Source organism: Balaenoptera musculus, chromosome 7, assembly GCF_009873245.2.
Source record: "Balaenoptera musculus isolate JJ_BM4_2016_0621 chromosome 7, mBalMus1.pri.v3, whole genome shotgun sequence".
Classification (NCBI taxonomy): domain Eukaryota; kingdom Metazoa; phylum Chordata; class Mammalia; order Artiodactyla; family Balaenopteridae; genus Balaenoptera; species Balaenoptera musculus.
In genome coordinates this window covers 110,349,356-110,373,898 of record NC_045791.1, presented here as the reverse complement: position 1 = coordinate 110,373,898, position 24,543 = coordinate 110,349,356, and the positions used below count along the sequence as shown (strand labels likewise).

Below are 24,543 nucleotides of genomic sequence, written 5' to 3'. Positions count from 1 at the left end.
ATAGACAGTGATAATTTGAGAAAAATGAATCAGAAAAGGGAACGGGAATTGTTGAGGGCTGGCAATTTTAAATAGGGTGGTCGGGGAAGCACTCACTACTCCATGCTGTTTTTATGTTTCATTAGCTTCTCAAACTTGATGTGGCCTAAATGGAACTCCTAAGCCCTCCTCTTTGACTTACTGTTTCGGTAGGACTACATTTCACTTTCACTGTTGCATCAGGTAAGATCTTACTGTTAGGTTGTAGTGTGCATCTCAGGCATGTGGGTCGTTTCTATTATTACACATGAACCCATCTGCTTGGTGTCAAGAGATTGATTCTGCGCGAATGATTTTTTTCTAGGTACTCCTATAATATTTCAATGTGTTTATTTGACTGTTTCATGCAGATAGCATAAGTTACATTCATACATATTAAATCATATTTGGTAAGTAAATTGAAATGCTTAGGTTTTTTAAATCATTTTTTTATTGTTTGGCCATACCATGTGGCATGTGGGATCTTAGTTCCTTGAAGAGGGATCGAACCCGCGTGCCCTGCAGTGGAAGGGCAGAGTCTTAACCACTGGACCACCAGGGAAGTCCCGGTTTGTTTCAATTATACTTAAATTATTTTTCTAATTCTAAGATAAGTATGGTCAAACTTAGATTTAAAACAAAGACATGCTACTGATGCAGAATCGAGTGGACATGTAGAAGCTAGTACTATGACTGAAGAAGTAAAGAAAAAAAGGGACTGGGAGGAGGTGTGGTGTGAATTTCATGATGAATATTGATTTCAGTTTTCTGGGAAGAGCAAAATGAAAGCGTGCTTTGTTACATAAAAACTGTTGAAAGATAAAGCTGACAATATTAAGAGAAATCTTCAGCAAATACATAGTATGATGGTTTAAAAAATATGTCCACAAATTCTTTGATACTCTTTCCTTTAATATCTAGGGTTGCTGTTCTACATCCTACGATGCTCAGGACAGACACCCAGCACCCAGGAGTGATCTGGCCCGGGACATCAGTGGTGTGAGGCTGAGAAACGCTGGGTTACAGGGATGAAAAAAGCCAGCAACAAATTCCCTATAGCCACAGGAAAAGTTTTATTCTATGAAATACATTTAAAAATTGTGTTCTAGCTTCCTCTGGATGAGGAAGTGTGTGCAACATGGATTTGCTGTGTCTGTAAGGATTGGCACAAGAGGTACCAAACTAAAGGTTTCACTTCCTTCAGAGCCACTGATTTGAGAAACACCATCTTTCCAGGGCTGGTGAGACAAGCAAGAATCGCTTCTTCACCAACTGTGAGACTTCCCTGGGCTCTGGTTTCCTCATCGGTGATATGGATTTAATAACAGCATCTACCTCTTTAGGGTTTCCATGAAAATCAAAAGAGTGAAAATATGTAAAAGCATCTAACTGCCAGGCATGTCTAAATGATATATAAGTGTTTGCTGTCATTAGTGTTATTTCTGAGCCAGATGGATATTTTACTGGTTAAACATGTTTGTATTAAGATGTTGTGGAAGGAACATTAAAGATAAGACAATGAAGTAAACATTTCTCTTTTGCTGTATGGAAGGACACTGCAGGAAGCAGGAGCTCCTCTTTCTGGTTCCTTCTGCTGTGCTATCTTCCTCCTTGTTCACGGGGCACCTGTGGTGAGCAATTCGGGTCACCCGGTGGTGCTACCCTCAACCAAAATTTCTCCCAGTCTCCCAGTCTCGGCCCAAGTTTTCCTGTCTCCTGATGTCAGCCCTCTGTCACCCTGTAACTTGTCTGCCCCTAGTGGGTAGTGGCCCCAACCCCTCCAATGAGGTCTCAGTCCCAGTTTGTCGCATTCTCGGGTTCTTTAGATCCTCTTTCATCCGTAGTAGTTAATCCCCTATTATGAGTTAATCATTCTTTCTATTACACTCTCCCTGTTCAAATTACTGGGTGGTTTCTGTTTTTGGAGTGGACCGATACACTGCATTCTTGAAACAACTTGGAACGTTTAATGCTCATTAAGTAGAATTTCAAACTAAGTCTTTTGAAACTGATCATCCTAAGATTTATTCTAACACATCTTAGGTAAATATAGAAACCTGTGGGAGAGTTGGAGCTGTCCTGGGATTAATGCAGAGTAGGTTTCCACATAAAAACATTGTTTTTTGAATATGCAGCAGCTATAGCAGGTCTGTGGCACTGACGTGTGGATTAGTGATTGGATAGTTTTATCTATGGAACGCTCAAGAAGAAGATCTGAACATCCTCGGCACAAGGAGGCCGAATTTCTTTTACCCGGTGAAATGTAGCTTTGCCTATCCCACATCCAGCCAGTGCTGGGGGACGGAACTTTGTGACCTCTAGCACTCTGCTGGGAATGTTTTCTTAATTATATATAATCAAGAAAAATGGAATGATTATATATTCCAATTCATGTCTAGCAGTCCACAATGCGTATAGTTATGGATGATGTTATCTTGGTTTGCACTTGCTAATATACTGAAAAGCTGGCCTGCTGAACCAGCCTTATGTGAAACCCAACGTATACGAAAGAGTAACTGAAAATCAGCAAGTAGCCCAACGTCCTTTACTTTTGTCCTTGGAGTTACTGTCTCTACTCTGGTCTGTAACTTCTTCAGTTTACTTTTTATTCTAAGAGTGCTGATTCTTATAAGTGTTCTATTCTTATTCACTGTGAATACACCTTTTTTAAATAGAGAAAGAAAAGTGCATTGATTTGATACGCTAAAAAAATAAAAAGATGATCCAAAATATACAGAACCATTATTATGAAATAGTTAAAGATCTTCTTTCTCAGTGGGAAAAAATAAAAACCATATTGCTGAAGTCTTTCAACATTTCATTTTTTAATTTTTCCAATAGTACACTCTTTAAAAGAAGTTAACAACTTCAATTCCAAATATAAGGATTCAATAATGCGAATGAAAAGCTGTCATTTTCAGTGAAGCTGTTGCCTAATTACCCTGGAAAAAAGTATTCTTTTGATTGAACTGATGCAAAAATCCCTTAGAAAAGCTTCATTGTTGCCTGTAAAGAGTCTTCTTAAGGTCACTTTTACTTCTAGACCATCCCCTTGTTTCTAGTGAAAGAGTTTTGCTTGGTAATGGCTTGTGGTTCCACAGTGTTTTGTGTATGAAAAGCGTAGACTAAGAGATACTACTGAAGTCGCTCAAATTGTAGATTCTGCCACAAAAGGACGTCCCAACACTGAAACATTTCCCCTTAATGTTCAGCAAGACACATGAAAAGAAAACTCAAGTCCCACGTTCATCTTTACTTTGATCACCATTTTAAATGGCATGAAGAGGCTGCTGCACCGTCGGAAACAGAGCTCCGCGGCCCAGTGTGCTTATTAAATGGCCTGCAGGTTCGGAGCGGCCGCCCCAGCCCGGGTTGCGGTCTGCAGACGGAGGCATCTGGTTGCTGCTGGGGGTCCCGGGGCTGAGCCGGGTGCTCCCCGGGGGTGTTCTCTCAGAAGCAGGGGAAGAAGCAGTGCTCCCAGACAGCAACAGAACAGCGTACGAAACAGTGCTCTCCATCCACCCGATCGTTTCCTGTTCAGAACTGGCCTTTACTGCTGGGACAAGAGGACACTCCTGTTGGCTTTCATTTTTTCCAGACGCTTCACTAAGTGGCCGTTGCTCACCTCGAGCTCTTCTGTTTTGTCCAATGCCGAGCGAAGCTGGAAATAAAGGCAAAAGGCAGTGAGCTTGGATTCCAAGCCTACTGAAAAATAAATTACGACCCAGACCCACCGAGATTCTAAAAATACACATATACCTACACGTGTGTATACGTATATTTCTTAATTTAAAAAGGAACACAAGGCACAAGATTCTGGCCTCATGAGTAACTAGGGAACCTTCCTCCTCTGAAATAGCTAGACCCCAGACATGGCGCAGTCCTGGGGATCCTGATGGTCTCACAGAAGGTGAGGCAAACAAACAAACAAGAGCTGAGCCAGACCAGCTGGAGGAGGTGATCCCCACAGCCCTGGGCAGCTGGGTGCTAGGGCTCTGCAGCCAGAAACCAAAGTGGGAATGCCTGAGGCCACGATGATCATCCCTGGGAGTCAGGGCCACAGAGCCTGCGGGTCACAGCAGGAGCCACATCAGCAGGGAGCTGCCTGGACCAGCAGGCAGTGAGGCAGAGTGGAGGTGCCCTAAGGTGGGGGTTCACAGCCCTGTGATTGTGGAGACGTGCATCATTAGGACAGAGTCTGCAGTTCTGCTTCCGATCCAAAACCCTCCAGGAGGGTGGGCGGGGTCCTGAGACAGGTTAAACGCCCCTGCACTGCCTTTCACCAGCAGAGGCAGAAGCAGAAGCAGAAGCAGAAGCAGAAGCAGAAGCCCTCTTTGTAGAAATTTCCCCAAGTCAGGCCTGGGGTATAAATTCAAGTATATAAATTCAAATCAAGCATAATCTCATCAAACACCAAACACACGATGGGACAAACCATTTGAGTCAACAGAAGCAATAAACAACAGAAACAGACCCCCAAGACTGAACGTGTTTCAGTCGTCAGTGTGGAAAACAGAACAGCTGTGTATGAAATCTTTAAAGAAATAAGGATGCAATCAACAAAGGAAACATAAACAAGAAACAATCAGGAATGAGAATACGAAACAAAAGGAGGTGAAATGGAAGATCTACAAAAACTGTACATTATGCAGCATTGGGAGGTAAGGAGATGGAAAATGGAAAAGACAGATGGTAGAGAAATGCAGAGGGTCCATGAGAAGATCTGGCATCCTCTGATCAAAGTCCCAGGGGGAAGGTGGAGTCTAGGGAAGAGGAGTTACTGAAGGAGATCGTGGTTGAAAATTTTCCAAAATTTATTTAGAAAAAAGACCTCACAGATCAAAGAAACACAACACATCCCAAGCAGAACAAATGGCAGTAAACCCACATATTAACACATCAGAGTGAAATGTAGAAAATCAAAGGCAAAGAGAATGGCAGAGCAGCTAGAGAGGGGAAAAAAAAAAGATCACCTAAAAAGAGTTAGAATGACAGATCTCTTAGCAGAAGCCAGAAGATGGTGGCATGATAGTTGCAATCACCATAGAGAGAAAAACCACTGACAGGTGATTCTGGCCCTAAGCTCCTAATTGGCTGAACTACAATTTCCTTTATGGTGTGAGCACAGCCCTTCAGAGTGGTTTGGGCAGATATGACAATGAATGATTCGGCCGCGGGTTTCCCGGCGGTAAATCCTCCCTTTGCTCTCCCAGCTAGAATATCATTACCCATTCGTTTCCTAGAAATAGCCTAGAAAATTTACCTCTCTTTGAAGTTTCCGTTTTTCAGCCTTAAGTTCATCTTCTATCTTTTCAGCATTTTCAGCAGCCAATTTATAACGTGATACTTGGCTTTCTAACCTTATGACCTGAAAGGAAAGGAAAAATCATGTGTATAAATTGATAGGCCTGTTTTCTTTCCCCGATTGCTTTACTATATTTGAGATCAAAAGGTATAATTTAATAAAATGAGAGAAAACACCATGACAATAGTTATGATCTAGCATTTGGGACTATTACATAGGTTCTAGCCACGCAAGCTATTTGTTCATATTTATGAGCAAGCCAGTACTGACACCTATCAGGGACTCATTTCCTCCCTGACCCTTGTCCCAAGTGTGGTTCCCGCCGTGCAGACCCCATGACACCATCTCTCCCTGATATGGGTCGATCCTGCAGAACCAGGCTGGTGAGGCAACGGCTCCACCAGGACCTCAGCTCCAGTCTAATCTCTCCCAGGGTTGGGGGTGTGGGGAAGCAGGAAAGGGAGGAGAGAGGCAAGGGACTCAGAGAGCGGGGTGACGGAAGGCGGCTTTGGGGTGGCATCTGCGGCCAGAGACTCAGCCTGCCCTCAAAGGCATGCTTCCGAACACACATCGCTTTCTAAGTGCGCTTCTCATTTTCGTCTCTACAAAAATTCCAAAAAGTTCCAGCCACATATACCCACAGTGGAGGGGGCAAGAGTACCTGCTTTTATCTCTCCCTTCGGTTAGGACACAGTCTGTCCCAGGGCCCAGCACGCTGGAGGCATGAGCGCCCCAAATCTAGGGACCAGAGCGAGCTGCTGGGCTGGGAGGGAAAGAGGGAAAATCCAGGCAAAAGGGACATCCCTGCATGAAGCGTTTTGTAATTAACCGATTTTTTTTTTTTTTTTTTTTAAAGAACAAACTGTCCAAAAAACCCCTAACCACATTAGGTACTTTCTGCAACTAACTTTGTTTATAAAGGATTAGTATCGATTATAACAGCCCAGATCCTAGTTATGACCTCTCCCTCCCCACATCCTCTCCTTGTAGGAAATACACAGAGAGACTTGCTGCCTTGTTTATCCCCCTTAGAACCTTTTTTGGTTCTAAAATTCTCTGCTTCTTTTTGTCCTCAGCCTTCAAGCCTTTCTAGCAAATAAAACTTGAGTTAATCCTCAGTTGGGCGGCCAGTGATTGCTTACAAGTGTGCACGTACATTTTGTTCTAATGCAGTTATCTCTTGCTCAGATTTTGCAAGTTTAAATTTGAGGTCGCTGATCTGTCTGTTGGCATCCCCTAAAGGTTGAAAGAGAAGGAAAATCTGTTAAGCTCTTGGGCTTTTAAAATGTTAAAACAAGAGTTACCGGGAACCAAGCCCTTACTTTGTAATCATCTTGCCAATCTGTAATGCCCGACCTGTGGCCTCACAACTCAGGAGGCGCTCTTTCTCCGCAGCAGGGAGAGCGCCCTTGAGCAAAGAAAGCAAAGAAATGGTAGGGGGAAGGGGGAAGGGGAGAGAGGCTGGGCCTGCTTTTGTCCCCGTAAGCCTCTTTCTAGTTGACTGACACAGAAAAATACCTTCCGATTTCCCCATACAATCAGCAGATCCAAAGACTGTATTCAGCGTAGTAAACGTGGTTTCTAGCAGCGCGTCAGCTGGTGGTACCTTGGTGCATGTTTTGGGGCACCTGTTCTATTTCTTAGGCTCAGATAGAAACATCCTTGCTCTGCCCACCTGCCCATCCTTGCTCTAGCCCACAAGGAAACATTTTTGTGCTTCTGTACTCAGGGCTTTTGGGGGGACGTTGGGAACACCGGCCGTTCCTTGCCACGATAGTTTTTCTCCTCCCGCATTAGTACAATAAAAATCGCGCATGGCAAAGGGATTTCTTCTACACGAGGATTGACATTTACTTTGTAGATCCATCACATGCACGTCCGTCCCGTTTTGTAAGACCCCATCTTCCGGGTGCAGACTGTCTAATCTGATATTCCTCTGTCTCTCTTCCAGCTGCCCTTTGAGTTTCTTAATCTGAAAACATCCATCAATAAAGCACGTTAATTTCTCTATTCTAAATGAGACGAGAGCCTATCAGAAAGGAAGCTGCATGTAACGTAAAAGCCCACACCCCCTAAGTACAATCCGATGTTGCCTTGCAGTTATTTCGTGTGTCTCGAAGGGGCCAGAGAGACAAGGGTTCCATAATGAAGCAGGAGAGAAATGTAGTAAGACATTACAATCCACCAGGAAGATGGGGGAGTCTCTCCCGTTTCATAAAGGAACAAACCCAAATAAATAAATGAAAAACCTTGTGCCAGTTAGTACTCTTCTCAGAAAGTAATAGTAGTATACAGGATGAAAATGGAATTATATTTACTGTAACAGGCATGCATTATTTTGTAACTCTGGGCGAGAAGTTACTTCTAAGGTTGAAGTTCCTCTCGAATTCAGGAGGAGATTTTCCATAAAACAGTTTTGAGTGTTTATCTATGAGTTCATAAATCAGTACACAATTCACCTTTGCTTTATTCACTAAAAAGCCAGGAAGGGCCACCTGGAGCCTTCCAGGCACAGCAGCGCTGTCCCCGACAGAACCCAAACAGGTTGTAGGTTTGCCACCTGCAGAGAGCTGGCCTCTGCATAGCTTTCTTCCCTCTGAGAGAGACACACGCACAGAGAGTAGCTGGAATTGCACTTAACAGCCGTGACTGTAGAATCTTCTGCTATGTAATGGGGCGTCTCCCAGCCCTTGTTCTGTTAACCTCTAATCTCTGCGGACTTGTTGGAAGTCCCCCCACACACCGACAGGAGCAGAGCAGACCCCCAGTGACATACAAACCATCGGTGCATGCTGCTTTAAGAAAACAAGTACAGAATTACCATGGACACGTGTTTTTAAAAGATCACAGGCACTTCATGAGAATCCTCCCACCACATTTAGTGCCTTACCCAATTTTGAGAGAAATCTTCAGATCTTGTAAAAAGCGAGGCAAATACCTTTGATTAGGCTTACGCGGGAAAATGAGAGAAATCGAGCTTCCTTAGGAAGTGATTGTGGAATAATTTAATACTACCCTGCATATGAAAAAGACCAAATAGGACAACTGTGTAGTATTTCTTGAGGTAGAAGAGATCAAGGAAGGTAAACTATAGTTAAAACAACTTGGATCAGCCGTAACAAAGAAATACCTGCTGGACAGGGGTGCTGATCACTGAGAGATTTACAAAACTGACTTTTACGGGCCAGTGGAAGAGGAAGGGTGTTGGAATGTCTGGGGAACACCCTTGCCTCTCAAGGCTTAATCGAGGCCTTCTACATAAATCTTTATTTTAAGCAGCAATTCATGTAGCATGTACCAACTTCAGACCATGGCCTTGAATCTTTGGGGCATCCTCTCTAAATCTGATATGATTTCTGATCTTTTACTTGGATAAGAACATTAAGAACACTGGTTGGCTTGCTAATTATTTTCAGCCACGATGCATCAGGGGTTTCCTGATGAAGCAAGAAGCTAGAATGGGAAGGTTCCCGGTTTCAGGTGCCCCGTTCCAGAACCCGTAAAGTAATAAAAAGATCGTTACCTGTTCCAATAAGCATTCCCGTTCATCAACAAGCTTTTTCAACCTAATATCTAAAGAAATCAGAAAGATACAGGTTTAGGTGACTCCATGGACTGCCCCTTTCAGCAGGTTGCTAAACTGAAGAAGGAGCATTGGGGTTAGTGAAACTGATGATGAAGGTATTATACACGTACCACAGCGAATGAGGCCACAGACAGGATGGGGGAGGAATTCAGCCAAGGGGGGTGAACTGCGTCAACCTCCCGCACATGCTTGTCTCGTCAGGGCAGCATCCGGCTGCATGCAAACAGGCTAATCTTCTACTCTGGGTTAGCATGCAAGAGCTCTAGGGCCAAACCACACTGCAACACAAGATCTCACAAGGCTTCACGGTTTAACATCATTAGCAAGGTACAAACACACTGAGAATCGGGATCAAATATCACCAGCATTTTCGTTAGCCTTGACTTTCCAAGTTTCCATCCCCCAAGGGTCGATCTTCCTCATTTCTCTCAAAGACTCACCAATGTCAGAGTTCTGACTCTGCTTATGAACCCTAAGTGTGCCGACAACACATCCCGTAACCCACTTGTTGCTATTCTTTTGAGGATATTCTTTTGAGGAAGAACGCAGTAATAACTTAGGTTTCTGTCATTCTTCCCACCCCAGATATAGAAGTCTGCATATATGTAAGCACCTAGAAATCCCCCAAACATCTCTCTGAAGGGGCATTGAGTAAAACATTCTCCAGACTACAGAGAGGAAACCAAGACCCAGGGAGGATTTTAGGGGCAAAATCCTACACCAGTTTCAAGGCAAAATCAGGACGTGATGGTGGTGGGTGCTCAAGTGTGCTGTGCCCTCACTGTGTGCCAGGCACTGTCCCAGCCACTCACACCACCTCCCGCGAAGCCCTCCAGGTGGGCACTGCTGCCACATCCCTCTTCTACAGATGAGGACCCAGGCCCAGCAGCTTTCCTAAGGCCCCAGGGCTGCACCCCTAACCCCTGCACCCACTGTTTTCCTAAACACAGCCCTCTGAGTCAGACCGGACTCCTGGTCTGAGGCTCTTCTTCCCAGGTTTTGATTAGCTGTGTGAAATGGAAATAATTCATACAAAACGCACCTTTGTTTTCATTAAAAAAATCATCTATCCACATTCTAATCCAAGTTACGTGTTTTCGCTAATTGTTTTTCCAAACATCCTAAATTGCTATTTTGAAAGGCACAATAACAAAATAAATGAAAATAGAAAATGTTATGTATAAGATACATTTATAATCCTTTTGAGTTCCATTTTAATTTACATACAAACTGCTTCTGACAGATGTTTTATTCTGTCCCTTCCATAAATGCACCCAACACTGAAACAAAAATTAAAAATAAATTAAAAACCTGGCTCTCTCATTCAATATCACTTTTCATTTTATCTTGTATATTTTATATTCCTATATACAAAAACCACAGGCATCATAAGAAACACTGAATATATCAGAAGGTGATTTGAGGCTCACATATCTATTTACAATTTTATTATTATTTTTTCTATTAGAAGACTTCAAATATCTTAGACAGAAAGTAAAAAAAATGTTAAAATGTAATAATAGTGCTAACAATAAAAAACAAGAGCAATCTGACCTTTAGTCTTAATAGTGAAAATATGAAAAATGGAGAGAGACAAATGGAAGTTTTAAGGAAGAGAAATTTTAAAGCAGAAGTGGAGAAGATTAAAACTAAATAGTTTCAGGAAACTGGAAAAAAGAAAGAAGCAAAATTGTTTGATATAAAGAAAATAAGCACTGAAATAAGTCAGGGAAAGACAGACAGTATATGTTATCACTTACATGTAGAATTTGAAAAATAAAACAAACGAATGAATATAACAAAATAGAAACAGACTCACAGATGGTAACTAGTGGTTACCACTGGGGAGAGGGAAGGAGGGAGGGGCAAGATGGAGTAGAGCATTAAGAGGTACAAACTACTATGTATAAAATAAATAAGCTACAAGGGTATATTGTACAGCACAGGAAATATAGTCACTATATTATAATAACTTTAAATAGAGTGTAATCTATAAAAATATTGAAACACTATGTTATACACCTGAAATGAACATAATATTGTAAACCAACTATACTTCAATAAAAAAAAATTAAAGAAAGAAATGAAATTGAGTGCTGCTTTTTTCACAGTCTTAAAAGTCAACAAGTCTAACCTGTGAAGTGAACAGTGTTGCATGACTGGTAATTACTGTGATACTGAGCAAGAGTGCTGCAAACCTATACGCACTAAGCAGCCTTGCTCATCATTGGTCTCTAACACCCAAATGATAAGCATTAAAGAAGATGAAGTCACACTGTCTCAAACTCAGAGTTTTCTTTTACACTGGGAAGTTAAAATCAATTGGCAATTAAAGTTATTTTAGTAACATTGTTAAAGGATTACATTTTTTAAAAATCTGTTTTTTATATATTAAATTCCACCACACTTTCTGGTGTTAACTTTAGAGACCCGGGAAACAAGAAACAAAGTGGCGAGGCCATACAGACAGTCACAGGGGCAGCAAGCAAGCACCGGGACCCCCAGCCCTGCTCCAGAGGGGCTTGCGTGTTGTGACCGCGTCTGTCCAGGCTGCAAAGGTCAACCACCAGCAACAACCATGGTCACTCGGCACTTACTCTCCAGCGCTTTACTGGGTCTGATCCTCACCACCACTCTAAAAGGCAGGTTCTAACCCCAATTTCAGAGAGTAAAATGAGACACAGTAAGGGTAAGGAGCTTACTCATAATAATATATTGTCAGGAGGATAATTTTCATTCTGTGGGTTAATTTCATCCAATCCGGGGCCTCCTCTCCCCATGGCAGAGAAAGTCACCTCCCTCCATATTCGCAAAGATAATGATCACAAGACTGACATCTCAAGAAATCCACTGAGTGTGGTCCCTTCTCCGCTCCCTCCTTGCCCTGACTTAATTTGATTATAATCCATGTGGTCAGTTTTCAACTTCCCCAGGGCTAGCCTCCCACGCCAGGATCGCCCCTCCTTCCTGTAGAAGGCAGAACAGGGCCAGGCTGCTGAAGGGGTCTGTACAGATGGCAACTCCCTACAGCAGCTGCTGCTTCAGTTCAGCCCAACAGCTGAAGCCTTTCACGTCTCAAAAAATTCGTTCGTCTTTGATGTAGGAGGGGCGGAGAGGGTGAAAGGGAGAGAGCGAAAGGGTTTTTCTCCTGCAAGACTGTACTCCCTATATAAGATCAGCACGCTGAATAAGCACATATTCTGTATGTGGCACGCTCACAAACACCCCTTCCTTTCCTTCTGGAGCCCGGACACTTGGAATGAATCTTACTGCTGTGTTCCCTTGTTTTGATGGCCATGGCGGCATGTCATACAAGGCGGTCTCCTAGAAAAGGAATCTATCAATAGAAAACAGGAACCCTAAACTGTCTAAACACCCAGAAGCAGCATTCCAGGGTCCTAGTGACAGTGGAAATTTACATGTTCAGGTCATTAGGTTTTCCATTAATTGGAAATACTCAATGTTATAGAAAGTAGTCAATGCAAGATATCCCATTCTTAAACACTCTTTTCAAAAATTTTACTGCTTCCCAACCTTTGTATGTTATAAAATAGCCTATAATTCAAAATTCTGTTACCTTTCCCTATTTTTTACAGAAACTCACAATTATACTTACATACTTTGGAAGGAAGATTAACATTTTACATACAGTAGGCGTGTTCTGGTTTGGGGTTGAAAAATACCCCAGCTTTTTGATTTAAAGTATCAGTGATCGATGCTTTTCTCTGTTCTGCCTTATAGTGAAACCTCAGTGGTCCAGGTTCCTCTGGGGTTGTGGCTGACAGGTCACCTTTTGATTCTTTTCTGAGTCTGAATTGTTTGACATTGCGATCTTTCCAAATTGCCTTATATACTTCCACGCCTTCCTACGCTGAATATACCAAAGGTAACCATTTCTTGATAATTCAGGGGCCTTCGCGTGTACACTAATTACTGTGTGGGGCTGTAATATCATCTCGCCCTCGGAGCAGAGTAATTAATGTTCATAGTGAAGGCTCTTAGATTATCAGGGATGGTTTGGCTCTTCAGAATCCTTATCTTTTTTTGGCTGACTTTCCAATTCTCTGCTGCTTCCACTAGAGATTGGGTCCTATGTGCTTGTTCACGGGCAGAGCACCTTCCATATAGGAAGTGATCTACATGTTTATTGATTAAATGAGGGATGAACACTTGAGACTGCTGGCTGGCTGGCTGGAGGGATGGGAAGCCTATAATAATGCCCTTAAATGTGCTGTTGAATAACATGGGAAAGAAAGGAAAGAACTTAAAATGGTTTGATGATCTCACCAGTGAGTGAGTTTGGCTGTTGAATCACTTCCCCAGAGGCCTTTAAAAGTAGGAAGGAGAGCTGTTTCCCAATGTGCATTCCGGTATGAAAGCAGCTTTGCTAAAGTTAGAGATACCAACTTTAGACTCCTTTGCAGCCCTTGGACTTGATTCTCTAGCAAGTCCCATAGTTTTCTATTTATATGGCACAAGTGGAGAGAATTGATCAGTCCCATTATCCTCTGCTTCAGGACACTTATGCAGAAATAGTTTATTTGAAATTCTCATCATCCTCTTCAAAACATTCTAAGCATTGGCACCTGTAAGCAAAGCAACAAGATGGAGACCTTTCTCAACTGGGCTCTTCATCAGAACCACAGACCACAGGAGATTCTATGAGGAAAGATCTTACTCAAGGATGGTCCAACACTAGTCCCAGTCTAGATGCCGGGAGAGAAGCTATTTACTACTGACAATGGATATTACGCATGAGTCCTCCATAGAACCCCAACTGGGAATTAGCAACCCAGAAGTAGATAAAAGTAGATTAAAGATGATATTATGTAGCCACAGTCAGAATTCAAGTAGCACAAGAGTGATCACAGGCTTGTAAAATTATAAAATGTTTTTATTTCAAATTTTGTTGAGGTATTGGTCATTTTTGCACTCAATTATATCTTGTAACAATAATACGAAGTCATATGATCTCATAAAGTGTCAACAGCATTCAAACTGTACATTCCCCTGTAATTTTAATATTTTATAATGGTTTTTAATTTAACTTTACAATTATTTTTAAAATGTTTCTTTATATAGAAAATATATATCTTGTTCAGGAAGATCAAAACAAGAAATTTCCGGTAAGAATATACTGAAAAACAACAAATGAAAATATTTATACCAAAATACCAAGTGATTCAACTATTTAAAATATCCTGTTAGAGTCTAATCAGAAGTTTGCACAAGAATAGCATCCTTTTGTCTTGCTCTACTGAATAATGATGAAACAAATACAAAGAGAAGTAATTTTAAGGTTAAAAAAATAAATTTTAGAAATGATTCTCCCTGCCCAAATACTGCAGTAGGAAACGCAATTACAACATGTATCTCTTCCAGAAAAAAATTAAAAAAAAAAAAAAGTCTTTGTATAAAATGACTTTGGTACATAATTGTCATGAAGTCAAAATCTCCTACAAAATAAATTCAGGTATCCTCAAGAATGAGATCCAAAAGTATTGGTCTGAGATAAAATCCTTATATGAGGTAAAAGCAAGTAAGTTATCCCTAGTGCTGTAAGATGTTTATTTGCTATCCCTAACATGATTAATTACTGTCCTAACATGCAAATCTCATCACTCAGTGACCTACAGGCTGTTTGGCCATTTATGTACCTTCTAAATAAAATACCATACAGGTTATATTATACATATCAAGATCAAATATGAAAGCACATATATTTAAATGAGACACCTTCATTTAAATCATACTCATAATGTGGAAATCTCAGGATACTATTTGGTCACTTCAATTAGATGCTGATACTTTTGGTCAAGAATATGCACATTCACATCAACTTAAGGCAAAAGCTAAATATTTTGATGCTGATTTTAAGCAGGAATAAAACAGTGTACATTACTGTTTGATGCTCTTGGAATGCTCTCCATTAGAACTAACTCTAATAACAGAAGTGTCCTTCTCATCTGTGTGATAACCTTAGTGATGAAATAGAAATCTACAGGTAACAGTCTATAGCTTCAAAGATTAGATAACTTGGCGGTGGATTGTCATTCGGTGCATCTATACCAATCTAGACCATTTTCTGAGTCTCATCAGTGGAGTCTCTCACAGTTGGACTTGCTGTGCAGTCCTGGCCCCTCCCTAAGACCCCGCCTCAACCTATGACAAGGTACAGTCCTCTTTGTTTCTGCCCTTCCCGTGTCCATCTGTCATCTCTTCCTTGCTTTCTGAATTAAAGTCCCCCACCTCGCCTGCTGGTGCCACGTCATCATTTTCTAGACTAATGCTATCTGAAACCTTCCTGATGGTCTGACCTACATTTTCTGATGTCACATGCTCTTCTGTGCCTTCTGTTTGACAGGCATCGTTAATGTTCTTTGAGGGACCTTCGTCTTGGAGCAGGGTGCTGCCTGGCACTTCCTCATTGTCTGGACCTGGAGGATGGCTGGGAGTGGTGCCATCTTCTTCAGAATCATCTTTTATAGCACCTTCCTCTAATTCTTTATTACTGGCGCTGGTGCCTGATGACTGAACTGTATTATCTTCAAAATCCAACGTGTCTCCATCAGCTACTGCTTTCCCTGTCTTAGTGTTTACACCAAAATCGTCTTGGTTAAGTCCTCCATCCAACTCAATTTTAGGATTTTCTGGACCATCGACATTTTTACTGCTTCCTACCGCAGTGTTCTGTTTTGGGTTTTTAGTGACCTCATTTTGTGCTTCTACAACTGGTTTTTTGTCAGTAAATTTTACCTGCTCTTCTTTCACTTCACTTAAATCTGGGTTTTGAAATGTTAACTCTTTCTGAACATCTTTGGTTTCTACAGGTGCTGGTGATTTTTTCTTCTTGTTTTTCTTTTTCTTGTTCTTCATTTTCTTGTGCGACGAATCCAGTGCCTCTCCCTGTTGGTCATTCTTTTCTTCATCGGGCTCTTTCACACCTAGGGGTTCACTTTCAGCATCTACCGTACTTGGACCTGTCACCTCCTGAGGACTGCTTTTGGCTTCTGGAGAACAAGGAATGGCTTGGACTTCCAGCTTGACTGGTTTCTCATCCCTTAATTTTCTTCCTTTACCCTCCTCTTCATTGTTCTCCCCACCTACCTCTGTGCTCTGAATTGGGACCTCCTTGGGCTCAGCTACTTCCTGGTTGGTGAGTTCTTTCTCTAAATCATGCCCTGAGCTTGGGTCCAAGCCTTCTGGAGCATCTACCTCCCATTTTTCACGGTGACTCACTGTGTCATCGATACCCCTTGGAGGACTTGAGGCTACTGTGCCCACCTGCTCCCCCAATCCAGTGAGCCCTGCCTCTGGCACAGCCTCTGCGGGGTTCCCACTCTGCTCCCCAGTGTCTGCACTGCTCTCCCTTCCAACTTCAGGTATTTGCAAAGGAGCAGATTCCTGACGTGGTTCTATGCTAATCTCTTCCAAGTTGGTTTCAAAATCTTCCTGTTTTTCTTTTTCCCACTCTTCTGCAGATTCTTTACTTTGGTTTTTGACATCCAAGGCATCACTGCTGCCCTGCCCAATCCTAGGACCTGGGATTTCACCATCTAGTTCACTGTTTATGACCTCACTTGACTCAACCTGCTGTGTGTTTTCAAAGAAGGAAGTGTTCTCCAGAATTTGGCTTTGAACCTGTTGCGCGTTCTCAGGATTTACTAACATTCCTGGGGAGGGGGCACTGTCTTCAGAGGTTTTCTGGTCCTCGGCATTGTCACCAGGATGTAACACCTCTGTGTCCACAGAGTCCTCTCCTGGGTCCTCTTTGTGCGGTCTTTGCTCAGTGTTCTGCAAGATTTCTCTTTTCCCCTCATTCTCCACCATTTCATTGTTCACCTCCACTTCATTGGCTCTGCCTAAAAGACCATTGAGAAAATTGAAGGGACCCCATGATGTGGCTGACCGCACAACATATATTACAACGCAAACACATGTTCTCTTTCCCAGCCAACCCCGCTCCTGAAGAGAGAGAGAGCCGTCAGAGCAGCACGCGGACAGAAGCCTTTGCCAGTTCTGTGCGGCAAAGCAGCCATCGCGTTAGCAAATGCCGGATCAGCGGAGGCCGCTGCCACCGTGTCAAAGGCAAGCGTGGCTGCTGGTGCCACCTGGGGTGAACTGACTTTCAAAGGTGAAGTTAAGTTTTAACAAATAAGAAAGAGCTCTGGATCAGGCAGCCAAACTCTGCAAGATGAGGGGGTTCAGAAGGACTGAAGGTTCGTGGTCCCCATTCTCATTTCTGGATGCACATGGGGACCACTCCTACTTTTCCAGCTGTCAAACTGCACTGCATATCACGCAGCTCTAAGAGCAGCTTTCAAATAATTTTTAAAAGAAACATTCAGTTCATCTTAAGAAACTCAGCCTCAAGGTCAATCCCAAGGGAAGCCACTTTTGAAATAGCTCATGGAGGTAAAAAGAACTCCACCCTCCACCTCCTCATCACTGTCTTCCTGGGGAAGCAGCCCGTGCCCTCAACACCTTGCTCCTTTCCTGGAGGGAAGGGGGCCGGTTACAGCAGGAGGGGAACGCCTCAGATCAAGAGACCGCTTAATTAGATGTAAATCAATCAGCGATCAAAGAATTATGAATGAAAGAGCCTGTTGCTGATTTGGAATGAACAGTTACATTTTGGATTCCCCACACAAACAACATCGCAGCATATGAGCTACCACCACGATGCTGAAAGTCAAAGCTCGGTAATTTACGACCAGCAGTCTCCAGGGAAGATGGAGAGCCCGGCAGGATTCTATTCAGAGTCAGCTTTTCCTCACTCCTTAAAAATCTCTGGTATTGCATATGTTTTATAATGTACATTTTATATTAACTAAATATTACACAGATATAAATAAAAAATAAACATGTATCTTGGGAAGTTCCTACAATTCTTTACAGGGATATGTGATCAAAAAATACATGGAGACCACTTACAAAACCGATGTTTCTTGTTCCTTAAGTGTTTGCTACACAACAGTTATCAAGGATTCATAAAATGTATATTTGAACAAGAGCAGCATGATAAATTCTAGCTGCTCACGTAGGGAACATAAAGGTAGGATGGACATTCATCAATTTATCTTCCCTCAGCAGCTCTGACACAACGAAAAGAGCTGTGTTTCTTGAATAGTCATCAAGGTAATGAGGCACCTTCCCAGAAAGCCAGTCCTGGGAAGCTGGGGCCTACAGGTTTCTTCATGTCCATGAAGAACCTTCCAAATGGAAACTACAGCCATGGTCCCTGACCTTATCCCAGCCTCACTGTGAAAAGCTGGAAATGGTTGCGAGCGATGCCTTATTTGCTGGCTACAACTTCAGGTGGCCCACCACATGCAGAAGGTTTATCCCAAAGCCAAGTATATTACGACAAATATTAATTGGTGAATATTTTCAGATATTTGAAAACTGTGTAAAATATTCCTACAATATATTGGGTTTCCCAATTTACATTCTTTCAGAAGCAAAAATGTGACATACAAAGGAACATCACCTCTGACAAAGGGGCGGACGTTTTCAGACTCTTGTTGGTAAGGAGAGCCCTCCGCCATGACCACACTTACCACCCACGGCTCCCCGTCCATCTCGCCTACACCCAGGGCTCCCCGTCCATCTGCTGTCCACAGGCACTTCAGACTCTCAAAACGCTTAATGGTGCACAGGATTTGCAGCATTGGCTTGCAAATACAGTCAACTAACCTACTTTACGGCTCTGCTATTCTGATCTTTTGACAATTCTGTAACGGAATAAGTCACAACGCCGTGTTTGGCACATAACGGAAGAAAACCAAATACAATAGTACTGTCAACACGGTCACTTAATTTTGAGATTATTTTCCTTGTTTTCACAGTCTCACTGGCAGCTTTGAGAAGCAAAAGAAACGTATCCTTAAGCCACTGGTGGTGAGCACTGAACAGAGGCACATGCCAGACAGCACACGTGGGTGACGGCGTCGTTTGACAAGGAAGTTCCCATGAAGTGACAGAACGAAGGGCATGCTGGGTGATTGTTAATCGACCAGTGATGATTATGTCAACTCTACCAATGCATGGAAGGTGAACCAGTGCTGACTGGAAGATGCAAGGATCAAAGGAAAACAAGTACTTACCTAGCGTCCCATCCCCTGTTGCCTTGAGGGCATTTAACTCTTCCTTTGTCATCTTTGTAGAACCTTGGTAGCCAACATTATTTAGAGAGTCTGAAGTCTCTCCATTGGTAGCTATTTCTGAATTTAGGATTACTCCATGTTTCTGGGAATAAAAACAGGCTCATTGTAATACTCACTAAGTGATATTAGGTTAAACTCTATTTTATAAATAATAATTTAAAAGACCCCTATTTTTCCCTAAGCCGAGGAAAACTCTACAGAGACAGAGGAGCGCTAGGCTCCACCCCTGTAAATATTCTATCCACACACACTGATCTGGGATGTCTTCCTCCAAGGGTCCTTCTTCCTTACATGTTCCCATCCACGTCTTGATGTGCTGGTGACAAAACACTTTCCTCGGGCATCCTTTTTCACTGTAGGCTGCCAGAAAGTGCAGCGTCAAGCAAATCACTATAAAGTGGTCTTTACCTCTAAAACCCCGGCTGTGTTCTTTAAAAGGAGAGATAGAGATAAAGAAAGAAATATGTACGTGTTCTGAAAGGAATGATGAAACTTGGCTGGAAGGTTTGTTATATTCAAAAGAAATACAATTCGCGCTCACTACACAGCAAAACACTTTAAACCCGGCGACGCTTCACAATGCCAGGACGCCCCCGTCACCCGGGATCACCCCCTCCCTCACCCCCTCCTGCCGCCCATCGCTCCTTCTCTTCTGCTTGGAGGAATCCCCAACCCTGTGCTCACACCCTGGCGGGGAGCGGCACTGAGAATCTGAGCTCTAAGCCTGCCCCCTGCTGGTTTACTGCTCTGGCCTTGACCCTTCATTATAAGTAGCTGACATGGATGTTTCCATTGGCGATGCACGTGCCAGCCCGTGGCCATACCCCCTAGACTCAGCACCGCCTTCTACGGTGCCAAGAGTCCATCCAGAGCTCTGACCCCCGCCCGCTGCTGCCCGTTGGTTTATTTTACTCAGTTTCTCCAGCCAGCAGCTGCAGCCCCCTTGACGTGGCCCAGACAGAACTTTCCCACCATCCACGGGGTCTCCAAGTCTAACTAGCGTCAGTCACACCACTGTTCAGCTACAGAAGTCCTTATGTTCCAGACTTTAATATAAGAAAGAAATACATTCTCTAACTTGGAGGAATGTCCTGGAGAATTTACTGGCGAGTTTGAGAAAAAATGTAGACAGCCTATCAAAAAAATTGGATCTTGGAAATCAGAGTTGATCAGAGTTGCTTTCAAGACCCGATATGCCTATAAACATCTAAAGACGATCAGCACACCCCACGGAATCTACACTGACTTCACACGTCTCTTTGGGGTCAGTAAACCCACGATCTGATTTTATTAACAGAACTTAAATCAATGACATAAAATTAATGAACCCCACAAACCACACACATTCACCCTTGAGAATCCTGGAATTTGCTGTTGTCGCCTGGATTTTTTAAAACTGTACTTTGGCTTCATACCTTTAATTCCTCTTTCAGCACGACTACTTCTTCTCTAAGATCGTCTCGTTCGCTCCTTATGGAATCAAAGAACTCTTTCTGCCTCTCTAACGCCTGAGTGTGTAGCAGAGCAAAAAGAGAGAGAAGATTCGCACAGGTGAGCAGACGACTTAAGAAGCAGGACTAGGAGGGAGGCTTCTACTATGTAAAAGGCTAACATCGGCAGGGCATTCGACAGACTATGCTTAAAGACACAAACACAATGCAGTGTTAAGCGCTGCACTTAGTTTACGCCAGCCAAGACAGGTCGCTGTGCGTCCTCCCTGAAAGACATTAACGTTCTGAAGGATGCTCTCTTTTTTACACCCTCTCCTGGCTTAGTCTGCGGTTTCACGGCATAGTTGGAGAAGGGACAGAAGCCATGCGCCCATTTAAATGAGGGATAAATAAAGGAAAAGAAGAAACGTTTACAAACCCCCAGTGACAACTATTTTAGTAATTTAGATTATTGTGCGTTGATTCGCGGTGTTTGTTGTCACAGATAAACATAAAGTGGTCCTGAAGCAAACACAACGCACACACAGACATGCACACAAAATCTTAAATAAGCGTCGGTGAGCATATCAAAGTGAAGGCAAGGTGCAGCTTCACGATGCAAAGGCGCTAACGTTTGCTTCAGCATCTAGAGATTGTTATCAGAGCCGTGTGGAGTGAGTCGTCGTGTTTTGGAAGCCATTTGGCATCACGGAGCACAGCCGTCACTTTATTAAGCGTGTTCTTTCTCCCTATTCGTCACTCTTAAATGCAGATGGGCTGCCTCTTCTTTCCCTGTGGAGGGAGAGGGGCTGACATCTCCCTGGGGAGGCTCAAGGTGGGGATACGTGAGGCACAGCACCTGCCACCTTGCAGCTTCCTCAAAGCCCTTGCAGAAAAAGGCCAGGCAACACGGGACAGGGAATTCCAAGAGGTCTGAGCCTCCACGCGTGAACCCGCCCAGCGTGCCCTCCTCAGTCCTCTGATTTCTGTGCCACTAGCTGCTCCCAGGCAGGCAGGGAGCCCGGGAACGCCGACCAAAGGAGAATCTCCACGTTGGAAGTCCACTTCCAATTTGGAGTAAATGTCAATTTGGGTAAGTTCGTGTCGTCTCTCTTTTATTCGTTTTGTGTCCCACGGGGTCCCATGCAAACTCATACAAGCCTTTCTGCAAACCAAAGATTCTGAAAGCACTCAATTTGCTAAGCAGACTGCCCACTTGAACAGATTTCAAAGACTGGAGAATCCTACCCCTATCTTTTTGTCTTTCCATTCTATTGTTTCCTGAAGATCAGAAATCTCCCTGATATAACTCGCCTGTTTCTGCTGTAGCTGTCGGATTTCCTGAAGAATAGGAACAGATAGAAAGAAAGCAGATACAGGGTTAAACGGGAAGAAACTCTGAAGTGTAGACAACCCTTGAGCCAGCAAGTGCGCTTGGAGGTCCCAGCACCATTTTTTCTCACTGATCCCGAGTTTGTTCTCAGGATGCTGGGACTTTATCCTTGTCCTTTTCCCCAGCTCCAAGTGTAGGAAGAAAACCAGCTGGAGTGAAATTCTCACTTACAGGCACTAGAGTTCTAACCAAATTAAAAAAGTAAAAAATCAAGCCTGTATTAGTTTCTTTTTGTCGCTGTAACAAACTAGCACAAATGCAGTGGCTTAGAACAACACCAATTTATTTTCTTACAGTTCTGGCGCTCAGAAGTTCAAAATGAGTCTTACGGTGTCCCCAAGGCATGGGCAGGCCTGGGCTCTTTTCTGGAGGCTCGGGGCAGGGGAGAATCTATTTCCCCCTTTCTTTAGTTCCTAGATGTGCCCACAAGTCCTTGCTTTGTGGCCCCTTCCTCACGTGGCTCTGACCTCTGCCCCCGTGGTCACATCTCCTATTCTGCCTTTGACTTTCCTGCCTCCTTCTTGCAAGGACCCTTTGGATCACTCTGGGTCCAAGCAGATGATACAGGATAATCTCCCATCACAAGGTCCTTAACTTAATCACATCTGCAAAGTCCCTCTGGCTGAGTAAGGTGACATAGTCACAGTTCCAGGGATTAGGACATGGACATCTTAGGGGGGCATTATTTGGTCTGCCACACCTCCTCAAACAAACACAAAACCACCAAAGAATGAGAATCTTCATTAATAAAAGGAACTGTCTCCTCAAGAGAGGCATAGAGAATTAGCCTAAACTCAATTTTCAAGAAAACTGGTAGCTTTAGTAATGACCCAACAAGAAGCTCCTAAGTCACACACAAAGAAGAAAAAAACACAGAAAAGAAAAACAGGAAAAACTACTCACCTCAAGCATTTCTTCTCTTTGCTTCAGGGCCTCCTTCACCTCAGCAAACTGAAACTGGAGGATACTGTGGGCATGCTTTTCCCTTTCAAATTCCTATAAAGGAGGAGAAGAGCATTCAAATTCCAGTGGAATCACATTTTTCTGTCACTCTAGTTCACGTTCTTATGATTTACCGTTACCTGGAACAAATTACCTGTTACCATGTCATCACAGTTTTCAAGGCCTTTTTTAAAAATAAATTTATTTCCTTTTTTTTGTTTTTATTTTTGGCTGTGCTGGGTCTTTGTTGCTGCGCGCGGGCTTTCTCTAGTTGTGGTGAGCGGGGGCTACTCTTTGTCGCGGTACGCGGGCTTCTCATCGTGGTGGCTTCTCTTGTTTCAGAGCACGGGCTCTAGGTGCGCAGGCTCAGTAGTTGTGGCACGCGGGCTCAGTAGTTGTGGCTCACGGGCTCTAGAGCACAGGCTCAGTAGTTGTGGTGCACGGGCTTAGTTGCTCTGCTACATGTGGGATCTTCCTGGCCCAGGGCTCGAACCCATGTCCCCTGCATTGGCAGGTGGATTCTTAACCACTGCGCCACCAGGGAAGCCCTCAAGGCCTTTTTAACAACATGAACCAGTTTCTCTGGATTTTCTAGAAGACACCCCTACGATCTACTGTAAAATTAACCTGAGGACAAACATATGGACACCAAGGGGGGAAAGGGGCGGGGGGGGTGGTGGTGTGGGATGACTTGGGAGATTGGGATTGACATGTATACACTAATATGTATAAAATTGATGACTAATAAGAACCTGCTGTATAAAAAAATAAATAAAATAAAATCCAAAAATTCAAAAAAAAAAAATTAACCTGAGGAGTTGATGCAGCTGACAGTATGACCCGATTTCTTTACAGGTAAGCCGTGCCCTGGGAAGGCCCCCCAGGCTGCCTGCTGAGGGCCTGGAGGAGGCAGCTTTGCAAAAGAGCGGTTATAAAATCATCTGTGAGTTTGAAATATGCCGATGAATACTCTTTGGGACAAAAAGGGATGGTCTACCTTGGCAAGTTTATCTCACTAACAGTAGGCGGACAGCTCTGTACCTCAGAGACAAAACAGAAACAGGCAGGGGAAGCAAAGCCCTTGTCAGCACAAAGCCGCTCCCTCAGTCCAACCCTTCCCTGCATGAAACTCATCCCTGGAACCGGGCAACATGCTCTTCTGTCTCCCACTCAGCTCAGCACAGCAGCGCAGCCCCTAACGATGGTGTGGTGCCCACCCAGCTGCCAGCAGTTTAGAGAACAGCAGGGAACATCTTCCTTCGATTTGTTACCGGTTATTTTAGAAGGGATTTGACCTTAGCTCACCCTGGCATCATGTGCTCACCCACTTTCTGAAGTCTGGGGGTGACTGGACCCTCCTAGATGTGACAAAGACATGTCTGTAGGGCTTTGCTTCGCCCATGGTCCCCACCTTGGGTCAGCGTTCCAGGATCACCCCACTTCTCTGGAATTAGATTCGGGGCTTCTTGGTCTACTTCCTGATGCCTAAATGAGGGCATTCTAGGAGCATTTAGAATGCGTTACAGTACTGTTCCACCCAAGTGGGTTCAGAATATGCTCTCTGCTCCTAAATTATGAATTAGTTTCAAAGAAAGCTTTCATGACATCAGGTCTCATGAAAAGTTTCTCCTTTGTTTCAGAGTTCAGTTATCAGGAACTTCATGGACAAAATTCTTCTTTAGCTTCTAACTCAACCACAGTAG

The 24,543-nt window shown here is 43.4% G+C and overlaps 1 protein-coding gene across 45 annotated transcripts in view; it reads right to left on the bottom strand.

The window, feature by feature from the left end:
• Positions 1-2,819: 2,819 nt before the first annotated feature.
• The window catches only part of LRRFIP1 (LRR binding FLII interacting protein 1), a 146,965-nt gene continuing 125,241 nt past the window's right edge, over positions 2,820-24,543 (bottom strand). For 30 of the 45 annotated variants that reach the window (XM_036857854.1, XM_036857860.1, XM_036857857.1 and 27 more), the window contains 5 exons: positions 22,802-22,894; positions 21,754-21,846; positions 20,491-20,583; positions 19,016-19,157; positions 13,786-16,771 (listed from right to left, as the gene is read on the bottom strand). In XM_036857854.1, coding sequence (XP_036713749.1) covers positions 15,072-16,771; positions 19,016-19,157; positions 20,491-20,583; positions 21,754-21,846; positions 22,802-22,894 — 2,121 coding nt within the window. In that variant the 3' untranslated portion in view covers positions 13,786-15,071. Of the gene's footprint in view, positions 3,680-5,281; positions 5,387-6,479; positions 6,560-7,177; positions 7,296-8,846; positions 8,897-13,785; positions 16,772-19,015; positions 19,158-20,490; positions 20,584-21,753; positions 21,847-22,801; positions 22,895-24,543 lie in introns of those variants that run through there. The other 15 variants (XM_036857873.1, XM_036857889.1, XM_036857892.1 and 12 more) reach the window with 5 other exon arrangements.